General features: G+C 43.1%; 2 protein-coding genes across 4 annotated transcripts in view; both read left to right on the forward strand.

Annotated features, from left to right (window-relative positions):
* dgkzb (diacylglycerol kinase, zeta b) overlaps positions 1-11,376 on the forward strand; it is an 82,828-nt gene extending 71,452 nt beyond the window's left edge. For 2 of the 3 annotated variants that reach the window (XM_039807750.1, XM_039807748.1), the window contains 8 exons: positions 306-395; positions 1,224-1,292; positions 1,387-1,421; positions 3,327-3,370; positions 4,409-4,529; positions 5,742-5,778; positions 6,655-6,754; positions 10,904-11,376. In XM_039807750.1, coding sequence (XP_039663684.1) covers positions 306-395; positions 1,224-1,292; positions 1,387-1,421; positions 3,327-3,370; positions 4,409-4,529; positions 5,742-5,778; positions 6,655-6,754; positions 10,904-11,020 — 613 coding nt within the window. In that variant the 3' untranslated portion in view covers positions 11,021-11,376. The remainder of the gene's footprint in view (positions 1-305; positions 396-1,223; positions 1,293-1,386; positions 1,422-3,326; positions 3,371-4,408; positions 4,530-5,741; positions 5,779-6,654; positions 6,755-10,903) is intronic. The other variant, XM_039807749.1, reaches the window with a different exon arrangement.
* A 10,224-nt stretch (positions 11,377-21,600) lies between these two features.
* mdkb (midkine b) overlaps positions 21,601-27,500 on the forward strand; it is an 11,879-nt gene continuing 5,979 nt past the window's right edge. The window contains exon 1 of the mRNA XM_039807752.1: positions 21,601-21,755. The gene's annotated coding sequence lies outside the window, so the exon portion shown is untranslated. The remainder of the gene's footprint in view (positions 21,756-27,500) is intronic.

The following is a 27,500-nucleotide window of genomic DNA, read 5'->3' on the forward strand; positions in this document are numbered from 1 at the left end:
TGTGTGTGTGTGTGTGTGTGTGTGTGTGTGTGTGTGTGTGTGCGTAGGTGTGTGGCGGCATGGTTTGGTGTGTGTGTGTCTATGTATGTGCGTGTCTGTGTGTGTGTGTGTGTGTGTGTGTGTGTGTGCGGGTGTCTGTGGCGCGTGTGTTTGTGTGTGTGTGTGTGTGTGTGTGTGTGTGTGTATGTGCGTGTCTGTGTGTGTGTGTGTGTGTGTGTGTGTGTGTGTGTCTCTATGTATGTGTGTGTGCGTGTGTGTGTGTCTGTGTGTGTGTGTGTGTGTGTGTGTGTGTGTGTGTTTTTCAGGATGAGAGACTTTCAGAGGAAGAGGATTTCCAGCGACAGTTCGGTGGCTGATGCTTTGTCCCAGAGCTCCTCTAAGACTACCCTCTGCAGGTAGAGACACACACGCAGACAAACACACACACACACACACACACACATACACACACACACACACACACACATTGGAAAACTTAGAGCAGATAATAATAACATAACACTCTAAATGTAATAGGTAGTGTGAACTGCGTGGTGCCAGAGAGTTGATTGAGATATATGATCTCACACTGGACCTTTAAAGACATACCAACCCATTACCCTAATCATCCTGTCCATCCTGTCTCTCGCTGTCTCTCTCTGTCTCTCGCTGTCTCTCGCTGTCCATCCTGTCTCTCGCTGTCTCTCACTGTCTCTTGCTGTCTCTCACTGTCTCTCTCTGTCTCTCACTGTCTCTCTCTGTTTCCCACTGTCTCTCTCTGTCTCTCACTGTCTCTCTCTGTCTCTCACTGTCCATCCTGTCTCTCTCTGTCTCTCACTGTCTCTCTCTGTCTCTCTCTGTCTCTCACTGTCTCTCTCTGTCTCTCTCTGTCTCTCACTGTCTCTCACTGTCTCTCACTGTCTCTCTCTGTCTCTCACTGTCTCTCTCTGTTTCCCACTGTCTCTCTCTGTCTCTCTCTGTCTCTCACTGTCTCTCTCTGTCTCTCACTGTCCATCCTGTCTCTCTCTGTCTCTCACTGTCTCTCTGTCTCTCTGTCTCTTGCTGTCTCTCACTGTCCATCCTGTCTCTCACTGTCTCTCGCTGTGTCTCTCTGTCTCTCACTGTCTCTCGCTGTGTCTCTCTGTCCATCCTGTCTCTCACTGTCTCTCGCTGTCTCTCACTGTCTCTCACTGTCCATCCTGTCTCTCACTGTCTCTCTGTCTCTCCCTGTCTGCGATCCGAAGGAGAGGGGCAAAGATTCTCAGTGTGCATCGCTCCGACACAACGCTGGCTGATTTCAGCCCCGTCATTAGGTAGGACTCCATCCGTGTGTGATCATGTGATGTCCTCTGTGTCCCTCGTGTCTAACGTATCTTTGGATCTGTCTCTTGTCTCTCTCTCTGACAGCCCCTCCAGTGCTACCTCACACGACCCTGACAAAGGTAAATGTTCCTCACCATGTTCTTCCCAAAGTGTTTAAACTGTATGCAGATGATGTGATTCTTCTGTTGTATTGGGTGTGTTTATGCCTACAATTATTTCAAATGTTTAACTGTTGGGATTGTTGATTTAAAGAAGGCCTGAGGGCTGACACTTTGTCAGAAATGCACACAGAGCCATAGGGCCCTATCTTGCACCCAGTTCAGCGCAAAGCCCGACCCAAGTGTCTTTACTAGTTTAAGACTGACGCAGTTGTTATTTTCCTGTCCAGCGCCCACGTCGTTTAAATAGCAAATGCACCTGCGCCCATCTATGCGTGCTGGTCTTACAGGGAGGTGTGTTCAGGTGCATTCTGGGCGTGCTGGTCTTACAGGGAGGTGTGTTCAGGTGCATTCTGGGCGTATTGCTATCTTGAGGCAGCGGGAAGTGATCGCACCATTGACCAACAAAAACCTGGTCTAAAGTCAATAACGCAGCATTTCATTGTTATTTTAACAGAGCATTAGTAAAATGCTCCTAGGCTCGTGCACAGCGCGCACACACTATGCTTGTTACACACACAGGGATGCACAGCAGCACACACACATGCGGAAGATTACAAATAAAAATATTAGGGTGTAAATCCTCCATCATAACAGCAATGCTCCAAGGTCCAAACGCGCCTGGCTTTTAAAGGGAATGGGAGATGATCTCTGATTGGTTGATTGCATGTTACGCCCAAAACACACCTCTGATTAATGAAGACACTAAGAACAACCCTTTAGAACCAGGCGCCCGGCGCACAGACACTTTTTTCCCCCATCAAACTAGCAAAAGTGGATTCGGACACGCCCTAAACACACCTGCGCCAGGCGCTGCACGCTGTGCACTCAGATCGTTAAAATAGAGCCCAAAGTGTGCAACACTATTTTCTTTCTTTCTCAAAAACACAACCAGGAAACAACAAAAACCTGACGACATTCACACAGAAAACCAGAAGTGTAAAAGAAGAAGTTTAGTATATAAATGATCTGCTGTATCTCCACACAGGCTGACGTTGTTGGGACACAGCTGCAGTCTGGGGATGTCAGATGAAAGCGCTTATATTCTTTCAGCTATAATCAAATGAAACACACACACACACACACACACACACACACACACACACACACACACATACACACACACACACACAGACACACTTAGACACACGGAAACCCACACACAGAGACACACACACGCACACACACACACACACACACACACACAGACACACTTAGACACACAGAGACACACACACAGGTTTATGGCACTATCTTTGTGGGGACCCGTCATTGACATAATGCATTCCCTAGCCCCTTACCCTAACCTTAACCATCACAACTAAATGCCTAACCTTAAGACACACACACACACAAACACACACACACACACTTAGAAACACGGAAACACAGACACACACACTCACACTCAGACACACACACTTAGACACACAAAAACACACACACACTTAGACACACACAGAGACACACACACACACACACACACACTTAGACACACGGAAACACACACAGACACACACACACTTAGACACACAAAAACACACACGAAAACACACACACACTTAGACACATGGAAACACACACACAGACACACACCTGTAACTTTTGTTTGAATGTATTATAATCAAATGAAATATGAAAAGGTCCTTTTAGGTTTTAAATGGTGAGCCTATTGTCCCATTTATTGGTTTCTAAGCAACTTATCATTTTAACCATTCCTGTGTGAAAAACAACTGAAGATATCTGTCCAGACTCTGGCTCTTGGATTCAACAATGTTTTCAGTCTGGATTTGGGATATGAATATCAAACATGCGGCTTGTTTTGATGGGGCCGAGCTGCTCGCTGTAACGTTGCTCTGTTCTTAGACGCAGAGTTGATCGACTGCATCAAGACTGAAGACCTGAACCGAGTGAGTCACAGCTCTCATTAGGGTTGGGTACCGTTTGGATTTTTACGAACTGGTACTTTTAAAACAATTCCGATTCCTAAACCGATTCTTGAAAAACTGAAAAATGACATCAAAGAAAGGCTCTTTTATAATAAAGTTTTTTTAATTGAAAATTATTTTTAATTTAACAATATATTAGCATTTTAAAGTATTTTAAAAGTAGCCTACATTTACGGTAGTTAGTTAACGGTAGACTACAGAAAAGTGTGATATTTTTACGTCCTTTTCGGAGCGAAAGAGGGAAAATATATATTTCAGTCGACACATAAAGTGGAACCGAAAGGAGGAACCGAAATTTGCGTTCTAATCCGGTCCGATTCCTACCGGTTGCGTAGGAACCGGTTCTATAGTGGAACCGGGTTTCGGTACCCAACCCTAGTTCTCATGTTAAGTTTTCTCCTCTCGATCTTTGTTTGTTCTTAAGCTCGTTTTTGGTAAAATCTTTATTGGTTTGATGACATTCGCTTTGTTTCTGGCTGCTGTACCAACCTTTATTTAAAGGTGCCCTGTCATACAAAACCGTTTTTACTTGTATTTTTTTAAAGATGTTAAAATAGGTCCATACGTGTTTGTGTTATGTGGTGAATGTGAAAATGAACTGCTACCTCCTCTGTCAGCTCTAGCCACTGAACAGAAATAAGCAGAGAAATCAGACCAATCACAACAGCTGGTCAGTCTGACATCATACTGCCTCGCCCAGTTGGGCTGGGTAAAGGATTCAGACAGCCAGGCTCTCATTGCCTAGCTGTTAGCCAATCAGATTCAAACAGCTTAGCTTGTTGAATATTAATGAGAACCGGCAGAAATCGAGCCAAGTCTTCCTGCAGGCTTTCTATACCACGCTAGAATGGCTTGAAACAAGGTAACCAAGGTTACAGAGTCCATGGTAGACCTTCAGACATTACCACAAAGTCATGAAATACGTATGGCAGGGCACCTTTAATGCATAAACCTGAACCTAAAGTGTCTGACTTTGTTGTTGTTGTTGTTGTTGATCAGCTGACGGAGCTGCACCAGCAGGGGGCGGACCTGCGTCTGCAGGACGCGGCCGGCTGCACGCTGCTGCATCACGCTGTGGAGGCCGCCAGCAAAGACATCCTCAAGTACCTCATCGACAACGGTGAGAGGAACACACACACACACACACACACACACAGAGAGAGACACACACACACACACACACACACACACACAGAGACATACACACACACAGAGACACACACACACACACAGAGACATACACACACACAGAGACACACACACAGAGACACACACACACACACACACACACACACACACACACACAGAGACACACACACAGACACAGAGAGAAAGGAACACACACACACACACACAGACACACACACACACACACACACACACACACACACACACACTCACACAGAGAAACACACAGACACACACACAGACACACATATACACACACACTCACACAGAGAAACACACAGACACACACACAGACACACACTCACACAGAGAAACACACAGACACACACACAGAGGAACACACACACACAGACACACGTGTGTCTGTGTGTGTGTGACTGTTTGTGTGTGTGTGTGTCTGTTTTTTTGTGCGTGTGTGTGTGTCTGTTTGTGCGTGTTTGCGTGTGTGTGTCTGTGTGTTTCTCTGTGTGAGTGTGTGTCTGTGGGTGTGTGTGTGTTCCTTTCTCTCTGTGTCTGTGCGTGTGTGTGTGTCTGTTTGTGCGTGTTTGCGTGTGTGTGTGTCTGTGTGTTTCTCTGTGTGAGTGTGTGTGTGTCATATGTAAACAAGTAGCCTAGCAGTGGGGGTGTCAGACAGAGTTGGGACACAAACAGAGATGAGAAGGGTGTGTATGGACTGATCTACCTCTGGGGGATACCATCAATAAGATGTCCCAATAAGTCAGCGTGGTCCCATGAAGTAGAGCTTTATGTCTGCAGAGAGATTGTCTCTGAGGACTGTCTCTGAGAGTTTGTCTCTGAGGACTGTCTCTGAGAGTTGTCTCTGAGGACTGTCTCTGAGGACTGTCTCTGAGGACTGTCTCTGAGAGTTGTCTCTGAGGACTGTCTCTGAGAGTTTGTCTCTGAGGACTGTCTCTGAGAGTTTGTCTCTGAGGACTGTCTCTGAGAGTTGTCTCTGAGGACTGTCTCTGAGAGTTGTCTCTGAGGACTGTCTCTGAGGACTGTCTCTGAGGACTGTCTCTGAGAGTTTGTCTCTGAGGATTGTCTCTGAGAGTTTGTCTCTGAGAGTTTGTCTCTGAGGACTGTCTCTGAGGACTGTCTCTGATGATTGTCTCTGAGCGAGTTGTGTCTCTGTTCTCACCTCCAGTGCCCACGTCTCACCTGGACGTCACGGAGAAGCAAACGTGAGTCAACTTTTTCTTTTTAAACCCTCTTCATCACTTTAAAGCACACACACGCACACATATACACACACACGCACACATATACACACACACGCACACATATACACACACACGCACACTGTACATATATACACATATACACATATACACACACACACACAGGCATAAACACACACAGAGACACACACAGGCATAAACACACACACACACACTCATACACAGACACAGTCTTTAGGATGAGCTGTATTTGTGTGTGGCTATCTTAGTGACAACACACACACACACCCACATATATACACACACATACACACATATACACACATGAAAGAATCGATACAGCATTGTTTCACGATATTTTCTGCTGCAATACTGTATCAACCCATGTATACATACACACAGGCACAGAGACACACACATACATATATATATATATATATGTGTGTGTGTGTGTGTGTGTGTGTGTGCGCATGTGGTTGAATGAAGTTTGTATATTGAAAAATGTGGAAGTAGTAAATGGGAATAACGTTAATCTTAATAACTGCAACCAGATATTTCCCTAATCTGAAAAACTCTGGGTTCTATTTGTATCCAGATGGAAGAAAGTTTTTATGACCGTTTTTGTTGTTTTCTTTTCGACATTTCTGTCTTTTTTCTGTCTATTTTGTCACTTTATTTTATTATTTTACTTGATTCACAAATTTTTTTTCTGAAGTTTTTCTGACTTTTATCGCTTTCAACATTTTTGATTTGTATGTTTTTCCGTTTTTTTGATTAATGTTGCTGTTGTGTGTCTTGATACCGGAGCATCTCTAGTGTTTATATTATATTATATTTATATATTATATATTCATATATTTATATATTTATGTGTTTTAGAGGAGAGACGGCGCTCCATAAAGCCGCCTCCTTACGTCAGAGGAGCATCTGTCACTTCCTGGTGGAGGCCGGGGCCTCGCTCATGAAGACAGACCTACAGGTATACACACACACACAGACACACACACACACACACACACACACACACACACACACACACACACGGACACACACACACACACACACACACACACACACACACGGACACACACACACACAGGCAGACACACACAGATATACACACAGACACACACACACATCTGTAACTCTTGTGTCTTTCTGAAGCATCAAAACGTTTCTTGTAACTTTTTAGGAGCTTTTTAGAGACGCTTATGTTCAGAGTTTTCATAAAATCACGTTTTTGTTGCTTTTTACGACATTTTGGTCCCATTTCTGATAGTTTTTCACGTGTTTTCCCAACATGTTGTCCCATGTTCCCCCTTAAGTTTGGGTGTGTTTGGGCTGCTGAGCTGTGGGACTGTGTGGGACTTTGTGGGTCTGTGAGACTGTGTGGGTCTGTGTGGGACTGTGTGGGTCCAGGACTTTGTGAGACTTTGTGGCTCTGTGTGGGACTTTGTGGGTCTGCGACTTTGTGAGACTTTGTGGGTCTGTGTGGGATTTTGTGGGATTTTGTGGGTCTGCGACTTTGTGAGACTGTGTGGGTCTGTGTGGGACTGTGAGGGTCTGTGTGGGACTCTGTGGGTCCAGGACTTTGTGAGACTTTGTGGCTCTGTGTGGGACTTTGTGGGTCTGCGACTTTGTGAGACTTGTGGGTCTGTGTGGGACTTTGTGGGTCTGTGTGGGACTTTGTGGGTCTGTGTGGGTCTGTGTAAGACTGTGTGGGTCTGTGTGGGTCTGTGTGAGACTGTGTGGGTCTCTGTGGGACCGTGTGGGTCTGTGTGGGTCTGTGTGAGACTGTGTGGGACTGTGTGGGTCTGTGTGGGTCTGTGTAAGACTGTTTAGGTCTGTGTGGGTCTGTGTAAGACTGTGTGGGACTGTGTGGGTCTGTGTGGGTCTGTGTGAGACTGTGTGGGTCTGTGTAAGACTGTGTGGGTCTGTGTGGGACTGTGAGGGTCTGTGTAAGACTGTGTGGGTCTGTGTAAGACTGTGTGGGACTGTGTGGGTCTGTGTAAGACTGTGTGGGTCTGTGTGGGTCTGTGTGGGTCTGTGTGAGACTGTGTGGGTCTCTGTGGGACCGTGTGGGTCTGTGTGGGTCTGTGTGAGACTGTGTGGGTCTGTGTGGGACTGTGTGGGTCTGTGTGGGTCTGTGTAAGACTGTTTAGGTCTGTGTGGGTCTGTGTAAGACTGTGTGGGACTGTGTGGGTCTGTGTGAGACTGTGTGGGACTGTGTGGGTCTGTGTGAGACTGTGTGGGTCTGTGTAAGACTGTGTGGGTCTGTGTGGGACTGTGAGGGTCTGTGTAAGACTGTGTGGGTCTGTGTAAGACTGTGTGGGACTGTGTGGGTCTGTGTAAGACTGTGTGGGTCTGTGTAAGACTGTGTGGGTCTGTGTAAGACTGTGTGGGACTGTGTGGGTCTGTGTAAGACTGTGTGGGTCTGTGTAAGACTGTGTGGGTCTGTGTGGGACTGTGAGGGTCTGTGTAAGACTGTGTGGGTCTGTGTGGGACTGTGAGGGTCTGTGAGGGTCTGTGTGAGACTGTGTGGGACTGTGAGGGTCTGTGAGGGTCTGTGTAAGACTGTGTGGGTCTGTGTGGGACTGTGTGGGTCTGTGAGGGTCTGTGTGAGACTATGAGGGTCTGTGAGGGTCTGTGTGAGACTGTGTGGGTCTGTGTGGGACTGTGTGGGTCTGTGAGGGTCTGTGTGAGACTGTGTGGGTCTGTGAGGGTCTGTGTGAGACTGTGTGGGTCTGTGTGGGACTCTGTGGGTCTGTGTGAGACTGTGAGGGTCTGTGTGGGTCTGTGTGAGACTGTGGGGGTCTGTGTGGGACTCTGTGGGACTCTGTGGGTCTGGGACTTTGTGAGACTGTGTGTGAGCTGCTTGTCTGAAGTGATTAACGTGATTAATGTCGGGTGTCAGCGAGACGCGCAGCGCGGCGGGGTCCCCCGGCCTCGCTGCCTCACACACAAAGGCCGCGGCTCAGCGTTGCCATGGCGAAGCCAGTTGTAACAGGAAACAGCCCATAATCTGAGTTTCTTCTTCTCCTCCGGCAAGTGAAAAGAGTTCATGTGATACTGGGGGGGGGCTGCAGCCTTTCATCACGCCCCTTCATTTCTCACACTAGTTATTAATCTATTAATTTATTGATCTATCTATCTGTCAGCTTGTTAAATGTGAATTATTCCTTTTTTATGTCTTCTTCCTTCCCTCCTTACATACTTAAACTGAACCCCCTTCCTTAAATCCTTCCTCTCTCCTTTTCTCTCCTACGTACTGACTTCTTACCTTCCTTCCCTCCTTTTCTGTCCCTCTTTACCTCCTTCCCTACAACTGTCTACAAAAGGCGACAAAAAAACGTCTAACACAAATTTTGGCCGACCTGACTTGCTGGTTTGGAGGGTGGGCAGTCTGACTCAAACGACCAATCTGATTGGTGGAGAGCTAACCAGGAAACGGGAAGCGGGATGAGCGTGACTAGAGTCTCTCAAAATCTGAGTAAAATCTTTGTTGATCTGAAATGAAGACAGATTCACACACACAGACACACACACACACACACACACACACGGCCTATTTCTCTCTTCAAATGTTCTCAGAAACACGTTTCGGTGAACTATTTTAGTACGATATGAGGTGGCCTAAAGCAGGGCTCAACATAAAAAACAATCCCCACTGGCCCCCGGGGCCAGTAGATCAGAGCTTAGCTGGCCCCTTCTACATTTTTACTGGCCCTGAAAGAAATATCAGAGGTGTGATTGGACAAAAAAGCAGGAAAATATACACCACACCTACCATGAAGCTTCAGAAGTGGTTATAACCCAGCTATAAATATATATATAAATATATAAATACCCAGCTATAAATATATAAATTAATATATAAATACCCAGCTATAAATATATAAATTAATATATAAATACCCAGCTATAAATATATATATTAATATATAAATACCCAGCTATAAATATATAAATTAATATATAAATACCCAGCTATAAATATATATATTAATATATAAATACCCAGCTATAAATATATATATTTATTAATATATAAATACCCAGCTATAAATATATAAATTAATATATAAATACCCAGCTATAAATATATAAATTAATATATAAATACCCAGCTATAAATATATAAATTAATATATAAATACCCAGCTATAAATATATATATATATTAATATATAAATACCCATCTATAAATATATAAATTAATATATAAATACCCAGCTATAAATATATATATATTAATATATAAATACCCATCTATAAATATATAAATTAATATATAAATACCCAGCTAGCCACTGGATGTTGTGCCATCAGCAGCAAAGCTAGACCAGGGGTCAGCAACTACATTTTTTTCCAAGGGCCAGAATTTTTTTCACACACTCCAGGGGCCGGACTTTCAAATTAAGAAAATAAAATTATACCTAATACGCATCTTCTTGTTTAATATTTTCATTTTCTTACTAAATTAATGCTATATGTTTTACATGTATTAGTGTAAACAAACCCCTAAAAACATGGAAAATCCATAATGATAACTAGATAGGCTACTTAACTAGAAAATGATCTCAGATTAGGGGGCAGTTCACTGAGGAGTGATGGTTAACGTCTTGATTACTGGAACGTAATCAGTGTCCTGATTGGTGGAGAATGCTTACAGAAAGAAAGGCCTGTTGTCAGGGAAACATGTCACTGTCACAGAGGCTGAAGTGAAAAGGTGTGGAAAACAGCAGCTGTAATGATGAATGGACTGATAAGCAGGCTAGCATTCATCCTGGATGCCTCATTTGAAATAAGACAATGAACTGTGTGATCAGATCAGACTGTGGTGGTACTGGGCAGCTTCCAGTATGAATGTGATCAGATCAGACTGTGGTGGTACTGGGCAGCTTCCAGTATGAATGTGATCAGATCAGACTGTGTGAGGCAGGTACTGGGCAGCTTCCAGTATGAATGTGATCACATCAGACTGTGGTGGTACTGGGCAGCTCGGTATGCATGTGTAAGATTTTAATTGATCAGGTTTCGGCAGCAAGAGAGGCTGCCTCTCAGTGAACCTTCCCTGAATAAATAAAGGTTAAAAAAATAAAAACATTTGCACGTTTCTGTGTTTCAGGGCGAGACCCCCAAACATCGCGCGGAGAAAGCAGACGACCAGGAGCTGTCTGAGTATCTGGAGAACCGCCAACATTACCAGATGATCCAGAGGGAGGACCACGAGACGGCCGTCTGAAGTCCCAAAACATCCGTCTGTCTTTAGGACGTTTTATTTATTTAATGCTGCTTTCTCCTCTCAAACTTTAAAGCCAGAGTCGAAGGAGAAAAAGTGTGTTTTTATCTCCAAAGACGGGGCAACATGTCTGCTTCTTTTTCTCTGCTGTAAGAAGGGCGGAGGCCCGTATACATGAACATTATTATTGTTCATTTTGACCCCTTTTTTTTTCAACCTGGACCCTATTCTCCCATGTCTAAGTCTCAAAAGTGAACCAGGCTGTAATGTAACCCTACAGGACTAATGTTCAGCAGCAGTTATTGTCCACTAAAAGTTCTGTTGTTGCTGCTGACAGACTCAGATTATTATTCTAAGTATCTGACAACATTATGGGATGGATCCCTACAGAGATAGACCTTTTAGTTAAAGAGTAAGATCCTTTTAGTTTAACATGAAACAGCCCCGAAATCACCATCACCAAACTCCACCAGACTCCATGTAAATAATCAGGACTTTTAGCGTGTATAGAGCCAGCATATCTCCACCAGACTCCATGTAAATAATCAGGACTTTTAGCGTGTATAGAGCCAGCATATTTCCACCAGACTCCATGTAAATAATCAGGACTTTTAGCGTGTATAGAGCCAGCATATTTCCACCAGACTCCATGTAAATAATCAGGACTTTTAGCGTGTATAGAGCCAGCATATTTCCACCAGACTCCATGTAAATAATCAGGACTTTTAGCGTGTATACAGCCAGCATATCTCCACATGTAAATGGGTGAATTAAGGGTTTATTAAAACCAAACCAGAGTGGTGATTGTTGGAACAGTGGAAAGATGAACCAAGACGGCTTTTGGTAGTTTTATTTAGTTTCTGTCCAATTTGAACGATGATAAAAGTCCTGATTATTTACATGGAGTCTGGTGGAGTTTGGTGATGGTGATTTCGGGGCTGTTTCATGTTAAACTAAAAGATCTATCTCTGTAGGGATCCATCCCATAATTTTGTCAGACACTTAGAATAATAATCTGAGTCTGTCAGCGGCAAAAACAGAACTTTTAGTGGACGCAAGTCACTTCGGCACAAAAACATGAGAAAATAGGGTCCAGGTTGAAAATGAAATCGTTTTAAGTTTCCCTGTAAGTGAGCAGAGTTGATGTTTTGTTGTGTGTAAAGTCGTCTCTGTGTGGCCAAGTCCAAACGAAAAACAACGTTAAAGCCTCCGTGAATTCAAACTCGTCTCTTGTGGCGACACAAATACTCTCAGATCTGCTACAAACTGCGTTTTGAACGAGTCTCCATGGCGCTCTGACCCTCTGTGTTAAATAAATGCTGTTGCAGAGAAACAACGGCTGCTTTGAGCAAACACTGACGGTATTCATGCGTCTGCAGCTAGAAGTACAGTATCCAGGGGGGGTACCAGGCCCGTAGCCAGCCCAGTGGAAGAGAGAGGGGGGGTACCAGGCCCGTAGCCAGCCCCGTGGAAGAGGGATTTTCCCTCATTTTGTATTTAATTATGAGGTGCAAATGCTTTTAATACATTTTGGTGACTTTTTATGCACTAATTTGTGCTGGATTTGTCTGCTGGTATCTTAACGATCACACAGGGACACACACACAGACACACACACACACACACAGAGACACACAGACACACACACAGACAGACACAGATACACACACACATACACACACACACACAGAGACACACACACTAACACACACAGGCACACACACGGACAGACACACACACACACACACACACACCCTGGGCCTGGTACCCCTCCCCTGGGCCTGGTACCCTCTCCCCTGGCCTTGTACCCTCCTCTGGGCCTTGTACCCCTCCTCTGGGCCTGGTACCCCTCCTCTGGGCCTGGTACCCCTCCTCTGGGCCTGGTACCCTCTCCCCTGGGCCTTGTACCCCTCCTCTGGGCCTGGTACCCCTCCTCTGGGCCTGGTACCCCTCTTCTGGGCCTGGTACCCCTCCTCTGGGCCTGGTACCCCTCCTCTGGGCCTGGTACCCCTCATCTGGGCCTTGTACCCCTCCTCTGGGCCTGGTACCCCTCCTCTGGGCCTGGTACCCCTCCTCTGGGCCTGGTACCCTCTCCCCTGGGCCTTGTACCCCTCCTCTGGGCCTGGTACCCCTCCTCTGGGCCTGGTACCCCTCATCTGGGCCTGGTACCCCTCCTCTGGGCCTGGTACCCTCTCCTCTGGGCCTGGTAACCCCCCCCCCGTCCTGTCTTGTGTCCGGCTTCTAGTGACCTTTTGGACCTTTTGGATGTATCTGTTTACTCGACAGAGATAAGTGGTTGTTCACATGTTACATATTTAACTAAGACACAGCAGAAGTTAGATAATTATGATTTATTTCTAGGGATAAAGAACTCATTTTGCTTGAGATCAAACTGGGCGTGAAGTTGGCGACGGTTTCTGTCTGAATTTTAGATAATTTACACAACATATGAGATGTTAATTTGTGTTTGTGTTGTCTGTTACCAAACTATAGAACAGAGTGTGTGTGTGTGCATGTGCATGTGCATGTGCATACATGCGTCTGTGTGTGTGTGTGTGTATGTTTGTGTGACTGTGTGTGTGTGTGTGTGTGTGTGTGCATACATGCGTCTGTGTGTGTGTGTATAAATATCTGCAATAGACTCGTCAGTGTTCAGCCAGATTCTGCCAAAGCAGTTATTATTATTATTATTATTATTATTAATATTTACGTAACAGTCAGAATGACATCATACTGTATGATACTGAACTAATATAAGTGTGTTTTGTTTGCTTGACCTGCAATAAAAGCATGTCAGTAACAGTTCTCTGGTTCTGGTTTCTTCGTCCAATAAATGAGGGAATATGGGGGTGGGGGTCTCTAGCTCACCCGCTCCGAGCCTGCGCCCCATGTTGGCTGGGTCCTTTGTAGAGGCCTAGGTTCGAGTCCAACCTGCGGCCCTTTGCTGCGTGTCATTTCCTCTCTCTCTCTTTCTCCCTACTTTCCTGTCTATCCACTGTCACTATCTAATAAAGGGGAAAAGCCCCAAAAACATTAGAAAAAATAAAATAAGGTAATACTGCGCCAAATATTATGAAAAAAGGCAACAACAACTTAAACGAAAACTTCACAAAAAAAATTCATAAAAAAGGGACAAAATCTGCTAAAGAAACACAGAAAAAGTGAAGAAAAAAAAATTCAAATAAGTGATGTAAAAGTAGTTCACACAGGGCGGAGGGATTCACACTGGGACTACTTCTTCAGCAGAAAGTAGTTCATGCAGGGCGGAGGGATTCACACCAGGACGACTTCTTCAGCAGAAAGTAGTCCACACTGGGCGGAGAGATTCACACCTGTATTAAAACATAGAAAAAAAACGTACTCACTCGCTCACACTCATGCAGGGAAAACTGGTTATTACTCTCTACTTATTACCTTCCTGCTGTGACAGTAAACACACAGGGTGTTTGAATGAACTGTGACCCAGTTAAACACACACTCACACACACACACTGTAATGGAAAGTTTTTATCTGTCATACTGATTTTTGTGTGGTACTCCTTACATATACCTACGCTCTCCGTCTCTATAAGATTGGGAATGATTGAGATTTCTCTCGGCACAGCTACCAGAAGACTTCACACTTTCAGACAGGTTGCTCACGTCACATCTACGTCTTCAAGCTCAGTTGGAGGCTGCTCAGTAACGCTCAGCCAGCACCGGGAAAGAGACTTCTGACATCTTCACTGGTCTCAGACCAGAGACACGGGGTCTGCTGGTCCAGTTTATATATATTCACTGTCTATGATGTAAAGTCAATGAGAAGATAACGGAATGAGGAACACAATTGTGTTGCAGACCTGACCTCTCTGACGCACCTCTCACTAACCCTGATTTAAATTTTTATGTTGACAGTTCTGCTTCCAGAGACTCTACGACCGGCAGACTCTAAGACATCTCTCCTCTCAGCACAGGCAGTAAAGCTCATTTCCCTAAGGGCGCTGACACGCCAGGCCGATAATCGGCCGTGGGACAGTCTGGCGAGGTCGGTGACTCAAGTCTGTTCGGTGTGTCCCGTGCCGTCGTCAGTCTGGGGGGCTGTCGGCGTTCATTTGGGCCGACCTGACATGTTCAGTCAGAGACAGGGCAGTCGGGACTCACCAGGAAATGGGGAGCAGAATGAGGTGACTAGAGCCTCTCAAAATCTGATGAAAATATTTTAAACTGACCTTTGTTGATCTGAAATGAAGACAGATTCAGCAACTGCACACACACACACACACACACACACACACACACACACACACAGACACACACACACATACAGACACACATACACACACACACACACACACACACACACACACACACACACACACACACACAGACACACACACACACACACAGACACACACACACAGACACACATACACACACACACACACACATACAGACACACACACACAGAGACACACGGCCTATTTCTCTCTTAATGTGTTTTCAGAAACATGTCTCAGTGAACTATTTTAGCACAATATGAGATCGTATTATGAACGGCCGGCATGACAGTCTGGCTTTGAATTTCCGGAGAAAACAAACCCATGTGACGCGGTCGTCCAATCAGCTGCCGGTTTTAATTTCTTGGGCAAAAATACAGATTAGCGCCGCCTGCTGTTATAGAGATGTATTAGTCTCGTCTCCTCTCGTCTCTTTGGTCTGTTCTGAGGCAGTTTTTTGGACCTCGGGGACGCGACTGATCATATCGACGGTCGGCCGTCGGCTAAATGTGTCTACACCTTAAAGGGACAGACACACCGACCAGACGGCCGACCGTCGGCAGTAAAGCCAGTGGGACTGATCAGTCTCCCTGAGTTGGTCCAAAAAGTTCCTCAGAACACACCGAAGAGACGAGACCTAATACGTAAAACGGTCTGTATTGTCGCCCAAAAATGAAAACCGGAAACTGATTGGACGAACGCGTCACATGGGTCTGGTTTCTCTGGAAATCCAAAGCCAGGCTGTTATGGCGTCTCGTTAAGAATCCGATCTCATATTGTGCTAAAATAGTTCACCGAAATGTGTTTCTGAAAACATCTGAAGAGAGAAATAGGCCGTGCAGTTGCTGAATCTGTCTTCATCTCAGATCAACAAAGGTCAGTTTAAAAGATTTACATCAGATTTTGAGAGACTCTAGTCACGCTCATCCCGCTCCCCGTTTCCTGGTTAGCTCTCCACCAATCAGATGGGTCATTTGAGTCCGGCTGCCGGCAGTGCCCGCCCTGCCGATTCAACAAGTCAAATCGGCCAAAATGAAAGCCGACAGCCCCCCAGACTGACTACGGCACGGGACACACCGAACAGACTCGAGTCACCGACCTCGCCAGACTGTCTGACGGACGATTATTGGCGCGGTGCGTCTCAGGCTTTAAACTTCCAGCCAGTTGAACCCATAGACAGTTTATAACAGAGACACGGGACCTGGTCTGAGACCAGTGAAGGATGTCAGAAGTCTCTTTCCCGGTGCTGGCTGAGCGTTACTGAGCAGCCTCCAACTGAGCTTGAAGACGTAGATGTGACGTGAGCAACCTGTCTGAAAGTGTGAAGTCTTCTGGTAGCTGTGCCGAGAGAAATCTCAATCATTCCCAATCTTACAGAGACGGAGAGCGTAGGTATATGTAAGGAGATAACATAGGCACAGGCTAATTACTGATCACTAACATGCTAGTTAACATCAGTAATTAAACCTAAACAGATAATGGAAGTTGAAAACAAACACACACACAAACACACACACACACAAACAAACAAACACACACACACACACACACACACACATATATACACACAAACACACACACACACACACACATACATATATACACACACACACACACACACATACAAACAAACACATACACACACATACACAGTGATTCTGTCAGGTTGTATTTCTGTTTTTTTCAGTTTGAATTTCATAGTCTGTGCTCTGACTACGTTTGTCGACCAGAAGGTTTTGGGAGATTAAAGAAGTCGACCTCGTGAGTTCTTTCGACATTTTCATCCATTGTTGGTATTTGTTGTGTGTATTTTACAGATGTGTACACTGTAAACAGGTGTGTATCTGTATGTCAGGGTATCCGCGGGGTCTTGAAAAGTATTAAAAGGTGATAAATCAATTTTGGGAAAATTAAGACCCTTAAAAAGTATTAAAAAGTCTTAACACAGCTTTTCTGAATTAGCTGTCCAACAGTTTGAGTCCCAAAAACATCGTAAAAGTGTGTGAATTTAGCCATTTTTATTAAAAAAACGAACAGGTACATAAAAAACTAGGCTATTGTGGGTGCGTTCGTAAATTGCCTCTGAGAGCACCAGAGCGGGCAGGCGGGCGGAAGTTCAAAAGCACAATGTACGCTCTGGCGTTCCCCGTATAGCGTAGCGCTACCGAAATGTTTTAAGAGAAGGTTGATGAACGCATGAACAGAATGGAGAAGTGCAAATTTGCAGCGTCCTGGCTGGAAATGCTGGACTTCAAAGAGCGGCTGCAGCCAGTCGAGGGGAATGTCAGGGAGGCATATTGTACATTATGCAAGAAAAAAATAAGTATTTTGTCAATGGGCATTAACTCGTTAAAGTCCCACATGTTGTGCTAGCCACAAAGCCGCTGCTACGAAACAGCTTGATGTCCACATTCGATTCTGGGAAGATGACCGTGTCCAATCTAGGTACCTCCTGCTTAGTACTATATATTATATATACTCTATATAATATATTTTTATTTATTTCATTTTCAACCTGTTATGTGTGTGTTTTGAGGAGTGTCATATTAATAAAGATCTGTTCTGGCTAGGTACCTAGCCTGAAAAGGAAACGAACGGTTCTGACAGAGGTGTGCGACTTCCCTCCAAACAGATGCTGATAAGCAGCGGAGCGCAGCAGAGGGGAAATCTGGGACATTAATGGCACAACTGATCAAGCAAGTCCAACATCCTCAGAAGACAGTAATAAAGAAAAAACGGAACGAATTGGTCCAAACTGAGAAGCTGCTGGGAACAAAATCAGAAGAACTGAGGCACATGTCAGCATGATTGTTGTTGAGGGTGGAGCAAAGTTTTGTTTTGTTTTTTAATAAACTTTGCTTTGATTTACTATCCCAGCCTATTTGATTTTTTTTGTATCAGAGTGGTCTATAGTCTTTATCACAAACTAAAACTGTTAAGTTAAAAGTATCACTGATGTAAATGGTTAGAGCTTGAAGTGGCGGTGAGGTATTAAAAAATATTGAGAAGTTCTTGAAAAAGTCTTGAAAAGGTATTAAAATTAACTTCAAGATTCCTGCACATACCCTGGTATGTGTAGTCTTACTGATGTCCTTCTTCCAGTTGCAGGGGATCTTGCAGTGAATCTCGTCGGTGCGGTCTTTGCAGGTGGCCTCTCTCAGACCGTCTCCACAGTCTCCGTGTTCGGGGACACATTTCCCGATACTGCGTCTCTGCAGAGGAGCACTCAGACGCCAGCCGCAATTTCATGTTTACCACCTGGGGGAGCACACACACACACACACACACACACACACACACACACACACACACACACACACACACACACACACACACACACACAAAAAGCATCAAGTATTAAGACACACATTGACCACAAACGAACACAAAAAGACACAAAACAACTCCAAAGAGTCACAAAGTGTATTTATTATAATATTTTCAGTGTATTTTTTTCTCCTATATAATGTGTATTTGTGATACCTGATATCTGATGTGTGTAATTTCTTTTACTTTTAAACTGCTGTAGCACAGGAATTCCCCCAGTGTGGGATTAATGAAGTCTATCTTATGTTATGTTATGTTATGTTATGTTATGTTATGTTATGTTATGTTATGTTATCTTATGTTTTGTTATGTTATGTAATGTTATGTTATGTTATGTTATGTTATCTTATGTTTTGTTATGTTATGTTATGTAATGTTATGTTATGTTATGTTATGTTATGTTATGTTATCTTATGTTTTGTTATGTTATGTTATGTAATGTTATGTTATGTTATGTTATGTTATCTTATGTTATCTTATGTTATCTTATGTTATGTTATGTTATCTTATGTTATGTTATGTTATCTTATGTTATGTTATGTTATCTTATGTTATCTTATGTTATGTAATGTTATGTTATGTTATGTTATGTTATCTTATGTTATGTTATGTTATCTTATGTTATGTTATGTTATGTTATGTTATGTTATCTTATGTTATATGTTATGTTATGTTATGTTATGTTATGTTATCTTATGTTATGTAGTTGACTGTGTTCCATCACTCAGCACATGACAGGGTGCTGAGTGATGGAACGTAGCAGACCAGTAAAACCAGACGAGGCCTGAGTACGTTTTGAACCTGAAGACAGACGATGACACGTGTTAACAGACTCTCATAGTGTCACAACACACTGCTTTCATAACAACAGGAACAAACTGTTCTCTGGCTCTTCATCGTCACGTTTCTCCACAACCGACTGGCACATTAGGGCTCAATTAGGGTACATACACACAGACACACACACACACACACACACACTGCCTGTGAGCTTCTCCTGTACTATACGGTAATTCCTCTACTGTGTGACAGTAAGTCTCGTGGTTATGACCCAATCGTTAGCCTATTTTTATAAAAACATCTGCTACGGAGCCATAACGTGAGATACAAGGTAATGGAGCCTTTTATACATTGTCGTGTTTCTTTAGAAATAAAATCTGTCCTACAGATACTTGGAAATGTCATCTAGCAGTAATTACAGCTGGCGGAAGAGTGGCAGTGGGTTTTGTAGATAAGTATAGCTGGGTGTTGTCAGCATAGCAGTGAAATTGAACACCATATTGCCTGAGGGTAGTGCCAAGTGGGAGGAGGTAGATAATGAACAACAGAAGGCCCAACACAGACCCCTGACATACTATACTATGACTTTATATTACTTTTTTTGACATACTATACTATGACTTTATATTACTTTGTTTGACATAATATACTATGACTTTTTATTACTTTTTTTATGACACACTATATTATGACTTTAATGATTTTTTCAACAGCAAAACGGACAAATAGAGTCAGATGTAAAGTTATTCTCTGTCAAAGTGACGTCAGAATGAATGGGAGTCAATGGGATGCTAACGGGAGGTGATACCTTTGTAGCATCAAAATGGCGCCATAGGAGGTTCAAGTTCTGAAGTGAAGCTTACCCCCCCTTGGTTGAACCCTCTCCACGTGGAGATAACATCTAGGTGTCAACGTGGCATCACGACTTTACGTAAACAAACACGCCCACTTTCCTAAAGCCAAATGGCGTGTTATCTGGACGCATTTTGAGCTAATCGCGTGTATGTCTACGCTTTATACAGCAGATGTAAACATGGTGTACTATCGCGAGAACAACGTCACACAGTGTAAAAAAGAAACAAAGGAAAAGAAGATTGGGAAAGGCTTTTGTAACACAAAAAAAACGACAAAAAAAACGACAAAAAAACGACAAAAACACGACGGTGACCAACGTCACACGCTTAGGACAACAATCAACGGTTGGGTTTAGGAGAGAAACATCGGGGGAAGGCTTTAAAATGAATAAATAAAAAACACACGCGGGACACGATCCCGGCTCTCCTGGGGGAAAGTCCTGTTTGACCCCTCCACAGTCTTCCGATTTATTTAAATCCTTAATGTGTCTATTTTCAGAATCCACCAGGTACCAAGCTGAAATAATGTCCCAAAGCCTTCATTTTAACCCTTTGCTGCACCCGACCGGAACCCGAAAAATCCAAACAACATCCAGAGACAAATTAACACATTTTCCTCATACAATTCTGACCCTAGGAATTTAATGGAATGGTTATTTTTAACATTTGACAACATATTGACTCTATTTCTGGACAAAAATAGCAAAGAATGGCCAAAGATGTGTAGAGGATCAGCTATTTTTTCGTTTTCTCAAGCGCATAGGGTGATATATATTTCACACCCTGTTATTTCTTTATCATTCAAGTGTCTATTTTAAGATAGAATTGGCTACCAAGCTGAAATAATGTCCAAAATGGTTTATTTTTAACCTATTTAAGATCACTTTAATTCTTACTATCCGATGGTCCCAACAACAGGAATTTCCAGCTTCATCACCGAACAGCAAAGAGATATACAACAACAACAACAACAACAACTACTTTACTGTTCCCTTTAACAACTACATGTGTGCAGTACAGCCCAAAGCAGGTCTCTGTGTACAGCATCAGAGGCCTTGGAGAGGCTAACCAAAGCCATCAGTAGGTTCTGGTTCTGGTGCTGGTCCAACATTTGTCCTGCAGTTGGCGTGTCACAAAATTATTCACGTGTCACGCCAACTATTACTCACTTATTCCTGCTGTGACAGTAAACACACTGGGTGTGGGAGTGAACTGTGACCCAGTTAAACAGGCGTTACCCTTCACACACACACACACACACACACACACACACACACACACACACACAACGGATACACACACACACACACACACTTTATGTAAACGAGCTGAGCTCGTTTTGTTCCTCAGGGTGTGGATTAAAGCCTGTGATGTCACGGTGAGGCTGGTGTGTGTGTGTGTGTGTGTGTGTGTGTGTGTTTGTGTGTGTGTGTGTGTGTGTGTGTTTAGCAGCAGTTGAAGCAGAGCAACAGAAGGCGACGACTCCACAGTTAGACCGGCTGCTCCTCTCAGCTCAGCAAAGTAAGTTTCTCTCTCGATCTTCCTCACACTTCTACTGAGTCTGTGTCTGTCTAGGAAGACTCCGATACATAACCTGTAAACATCAGACCTGACACTAATATCTCATTTCATCATTTTGAGAATAACTCGGCTACTTTTTAAATTATCCAGCAATCGTTTGAGTGACTTTCTCAGGCAAAAGATCACATTTAACAAGCTGACATCACACTAATTTCACTGTTTTATCAGAAAAAATGACTCAAACTGATTATTGGATTATCAGAATCGCATAAAAATCTACAAGATAGTTGGAGATGAATGTAATAGTTGATAACTAATGGATGAATTTTTGCAGCTCTACATTATGTAAGTTGTTGGGTAAGTTTGTAAGGATGGAAGGAAAGAGGAAAGGAAGTACAGAACAGAATATCTTTTGGTTTTTGTCGGACAAGAAAACATTCAAAACTATTTTAATCTTTCACTTTTGACTCCTGTTTTCTGACATTTTATGGACATGGATGTGTGTGTGTGTGGGTTTCTGTCTCTGTGTGTATGTGTGTGTGTGTTTGTGTCTCTGTGTGTATGTGGGTGTGTGTTTGTGTGTGTGTGTGTGTTTGTCAAATATTAAAGATTTTTACGGTTTTTGTCGCTTTTTCCGATGTTTTTTCAATTGTTTTTGTCACTTTTTTTAATAAGGTTTTGTCACCTTTGGCGATGTTTTTGATATTTTTTTTTATCACTTTTTCCTGCGTTTTTGTAGCTTTTTCCAACATTTCTCACTTTTTTCAATGTTCTTTTGTCGTAGTTTTAGTAAACAGGTCAGATTTGACAGAAACATGAGGTTTAAACAGCTGATTCCTCTACTTCAGAACGTTTCATAAACTTGATTTTGGAAGGACTTTACATCCTGAAAGATGCTTTTTTGGCTCCTGATTTTGGGTAAAAACTAATACGTCTTACTTCTGTTATCTTCTCTGGAACACATGAAGTTTCTCATCATGATTAATCTTCTTCCTTTGTGTCTGGATCTTTTCTAAACATGTAGTGATGGAGTTGACTTTGTGATGAAGAGATAAACATGAACTGTTGTGTGTTGATGTGCAGCAAGATGTCAGCTGCTTTTCGATGTTTCTTTTCTGACATTTTGATAGCTTTATATTAGACGTTTGGGCAATTTTTTTTGCTATGTTCAACATTTTTGCTGCTATTTTTAATGTGTTGTGTCGCTTTTTTGTAGACGTTGCTTTTGCTATGTTTTGACATTTTCTGTACGTTTTTGGTGCTTTTTTGAAATTTTTTGCACGTTTTTGAACATTTTTGGTCCTTTTTTGAAGTTTTTTGAAAATTGTTGGCGCTTTTTTGTCATTTTGGTACATTTTGACAATTTTTAAACTTTTTTTGGCACTTTCTTGAAATCTTTTGCCACTTTTTGGACCTTTTTTCTACGTTTTTGGCTCTTTTTTTCCCAACGCATTTGATGCTTTTTTAAATTTATTTTATTTAATTTTTTTTATTGATGTTTTGGAGCCTAATAGATTTGGTGCAGTAGACTAGATCTCAGCTGTTTTTCATCTTTGTTTAAAAAAAAAAATTGCAAATTTAATTGCATTATTCAACGTTTTCGGCTTTTTTTCCCGAAAGTTTTTTTGTTGCTTTGTCGACATTTTTTGTCACCTTGTTTTAACAATTTTGGTAGCTTTATATTTGGCATATTTGGGTGTTTTTGTGGCGTTTTTTTTGTCGCTATGTTCAACATTTGTTGTCATTTTTTTCATAGATGCCGCTTTTTCTATGTTTTTGGTGATTTTTGAAATTTTTTCTACGTTTTTGGCTCTTTTTCTGAATTTTTTTGTGGCTTTTTTTTCTTCTTCTTCTTTTCCCTGATGTTTTGGAGCCGAGAGAGAGAGAGAGACCAACTTGTTGCAGTAGATCTCAGCGGTTTTTCAGCTTTGGTTTTCTTTTTAACATTTTTGTTGCATTATTCATTGTTTTCGGCTCTTTTACTCCTGACATTTTTGTCGCCATATTTCAGTTTTCTGTTGACGACAATGCTTTGATTTGATTGGATGAGCTACTTGGTGGGATCGAGCTTTTCATTCTCCATAAAAGAACTCATCTTAACCCAGTAAGTTCACAAGAGAGACTTGCAGTCACTCCTAGAGTCCTGGCATCACGTTGCCCTCGAGCTCGTCCAGGCTTCCTTTTTCTGCTTTGTTGCGCACCGCTGAATAAAAATAAAGTGGGGCATGATTTTGAAAATCATGGCGCGCCAGCGAGATCTACGTCATTTTGACGTCACATTGGCACGCGCAAGCTCGGCTACGGCGACTGTAAAACGGACATTATATTTCCTCACCTTACTTCCTGCTTTGCTCCCGTCAGAACTACTACGGCCACTAGAGGGCGCCACCACAAGGAACCTAAATATAGGTCAGACCATAGACAGTGATATAGATGGACACATCGTAGACTTCCACGGAGACCAGTGAAGGATGTCAGAAGTCTCTTTCCCGGTGCTGGCTGAGCGTTACTGAGCAGCCTCCAACTGAGCTTGAAGACGTAGATGTGACGTGAGCAACCTGTCTGAAAGTGTGAAGTCTTCTGGTAGCTGTGCCGAGAGAAATCTCAATGTTACTTCATATGAATTCACTCCCCACATACTGAAGTATTTCCAATCCATCAAAACGTTACTGAAATATTTTGTTCTGATGCATTCATGGACTTTCTATGGGCTTCTCCCGTCACTGTATGACTCCATGTCCGCCTGATTTCCTGAGAGCTTCTCCTGTACTATACGGTAATTCCTCTACTGTGTGACAGTAAGTCTCGTGGTTATGACCCAATCGTTAGCCTATTGTTATAAAAGCGTCTGCTACGGAGCCATAACGTGAGGCACAAGGTAATGGAGCCTTTTATACATTGTCGTGTTTCTTTAGAAATAAACAACGGACAAATAGAGTCTTTAAAGGCTTCAGATGTAAAGTTATTCGCTGTCAAAGTGGCGTCAGAATGAATGGGAGTCAATGGGATGCTAACGGGAGGTGATCGTTTTGTAGCATCAAAATGGCGCCATAGGAGCTACGCTTTTTGGAGCCTGGCTTACCCCCTTGGTCAGAATGATGCTGGGACAAACCACTTCTGGGAGTTACTCTGGAAAGGTGTAATATTTGTCAAAGGCAAACTAATGGCGTTTCTCCATCACATGGTACCTGCTCGACTCTACTCGCCTTTTGGGGTTTTCCATTATGATAAAAGTCCCTGGTACCTGCCAACAGACACACACACATATATAAACACACACACACACACACACACACACACACACACACACACACACACACACACACACACACACACACACACACACACACACACCGTCTGCTTGTAAACCCTCAGGTCCAGTGGTGTAGTCTACGTGATACGCAGGTATACAGTATACCCACTAGGAAAGGCCAAGCATATATATATATATATATATATATATATATATATATATATATATATACTTTTTGGACCTCGGGGAGACTCGTCATTTCCGCGTCAGCACTCCACCAATCAGGTTGGTCGTGGAGTCCGACTGCCCGCCCTCCGGTTCAACAAGTCAAATTGGCCCAAATGAAGGCGGACGGCCTTTTATTTAGCCTTCAGCTTTCACACCGATAACTGCAACCAGATCGATTCCCTCACATCGGGCAGCCCTGATGCTAAAACTCTGAGCGTAACGTGGACGTGATTCAGGAGGAAGTTCCTCCAAATGTTTCGCCCCAAAGGGAGCATCCCACTCCTCCTTCTTCTTCACGCTGAGATTACATTGTGTTCTTATGCAAATCGGTTTCTATTCAGGGCACCGGGGGCTGGGGGGCAGTGTGTGTGTGTGTGTGTGTGTGTGGGGGGGGTGGCTATGGGATGGAGGGGGGGTGGTCTCAGCTTTTAAGACGTGGCGTGGAATCAGTGCTGGGCGTCAGAGAAAGGAAACCGGGCTCGGAGAGGCTTTGTTTTGGGCCAATGAATCGCTTTTCTTCTGACGGGGGAGATGTAAAGAGCTCTTTCAGACCCTGCTCGCCCCCCCCCTCCCTCCCCCCTCCCTTCTTCTTCTTCTTCTTCATTGATGGAGGACTGACTGGAGGCCTGCTGAGAGCCATAAAAGGCCGAGGGAGGAGGAGAAGAAGAAGAGAGCGGGATGACATGTGAAAGAGGACTTTAACAGAGGAAATGAAAGACGAGTCTGTCATCTCTCAGCACAATAACAACAGAGGGAGAGAGAGAGAGAGCATTATGGGTAATTGACTCTCTCTCTCTCTCTCTCTCTCTGTCTCTCTTCTGGGTCAGGGTTCAACTTTGAGATGTTGTTTCACTCGACCTGTAGGGAAAATGAAATGACGGGACAATTAGATTAGATTAGATAGATTAGATTAGATAATACTTTATTTATCCCACAATGGGGAAATTCACTTATTACAGCAGCAGTTTTTCCACAATAAAAACAAACCAACAAACAACCGAACAAACAACAATTATAAGGGCCAGAAAAAATGGACTTTTACTGACCCCTAAAAAAACAATTTTTAACAAATTTTTTGGGGAAAAAACCTTTTCAAGAAAATGTCATGAGCTTAAAAAAAGTGTCTACAGTAACGTCGTGAAAGTAAAAAAGTGTAAAATATGTAAAAAAATATAAATAATAAATCCAAAAATTTCAAAACTATGCTGCAAAAAACGTAAGAAAACCTTAAACAAAAACCTGTGTCTGTGTGTGTTTGTGTGTGTGTGTGTTGTGTGTGTGTGTGTGTGTGTGTGTGTGTGTGTGTGTGTGTGTAGAATGACATACTGTTTTTCTGATATAAGAAACTTTGAAAACAGGTCAAATTTGACCCGAGGAAAACACGAGAGAGAACCAAACAAAAGCGTGTTCAGAACAATAACAGCGTGCGTGTGTGCGTGTTTGCTGAGTGTAGAAACATTGTGTGAATACATTAGCCTACTTCTATAATCCCGATGCCACCGCCGCTGCTGCGACTACAATAGTCCGATTATTTGGCTTAACGTTTGCAGGTTGTTTTTTGGGGGGGGGGGACCATCTGTTCGGGGCCGGGTCACGCTACCGGTAAACATCAACATCATATCGGCGGCCACGAAAAAACAACATCACATTGGGTTTTAAAAGTAGAATGAATTATAAATCTTCTCTCTACATTCAGGAACATTTTTGCAGCTTTGAAAAACCTCTTTGAAGTCGTTTTGTAGTCTCTTTGATGTCGTTTTGTAGTCTCTTTGAGGTTGTTTTGTAGTCTCTTTGATGTCGTTTTGTAGTCTCTTTGAAGTCGTTTTGTATTCTCTTTGAAGTCGTTTTGTAGTCTCTTTGAGGTTGTTTTATAGTCTCTTTGAAATCGTTTTGTAGTCTCTTTGATGTCGTTTTGTAGTCTCTTTGATGTCGTTTTGTAGTCTCTTTGAAGTTGTTTTGTAGTCTCTTTGAAGTTGTTTTTTAGTCTCTTTGAAGTCGTTTTGTAGTCTCTTTGATGTCGTTTTGTAGTCTCTTTGAGGTTGTTTTGTAGTCTCTTTGAAGTCGTTTTGTAGTCTCTTTGAAGTTGTTTTGTAGTCTCTTTGATGTCGTTTTGTAGCCTCTCTGCAGCTGTTTTGTAGTCTCTTTGATGTCGTTTTGTAGTCTCTTTGCAGCTGTTTTGTAGTCTCTTTGATGTCGTTTTGTAGTCTCTTTGCAGCTGTTTTGTAGTCTCTTTGAAGTCGTTTTGTAGTCTCTTTGCAGCTGTT

Source organism: Perca fluviatilis, chromosome 8, assembly GCF_010015445.1.
Source record: "Perca fluviatilis chromosome 8, GENO_Pfluv_1.0, whole genome shotgun sequence".
Lineage (NCBI taxonomy): Eukaryota > Metazoa > Chordata > Actinopteri > Perciformes > Percidae > Perca > Perca fluviatilis.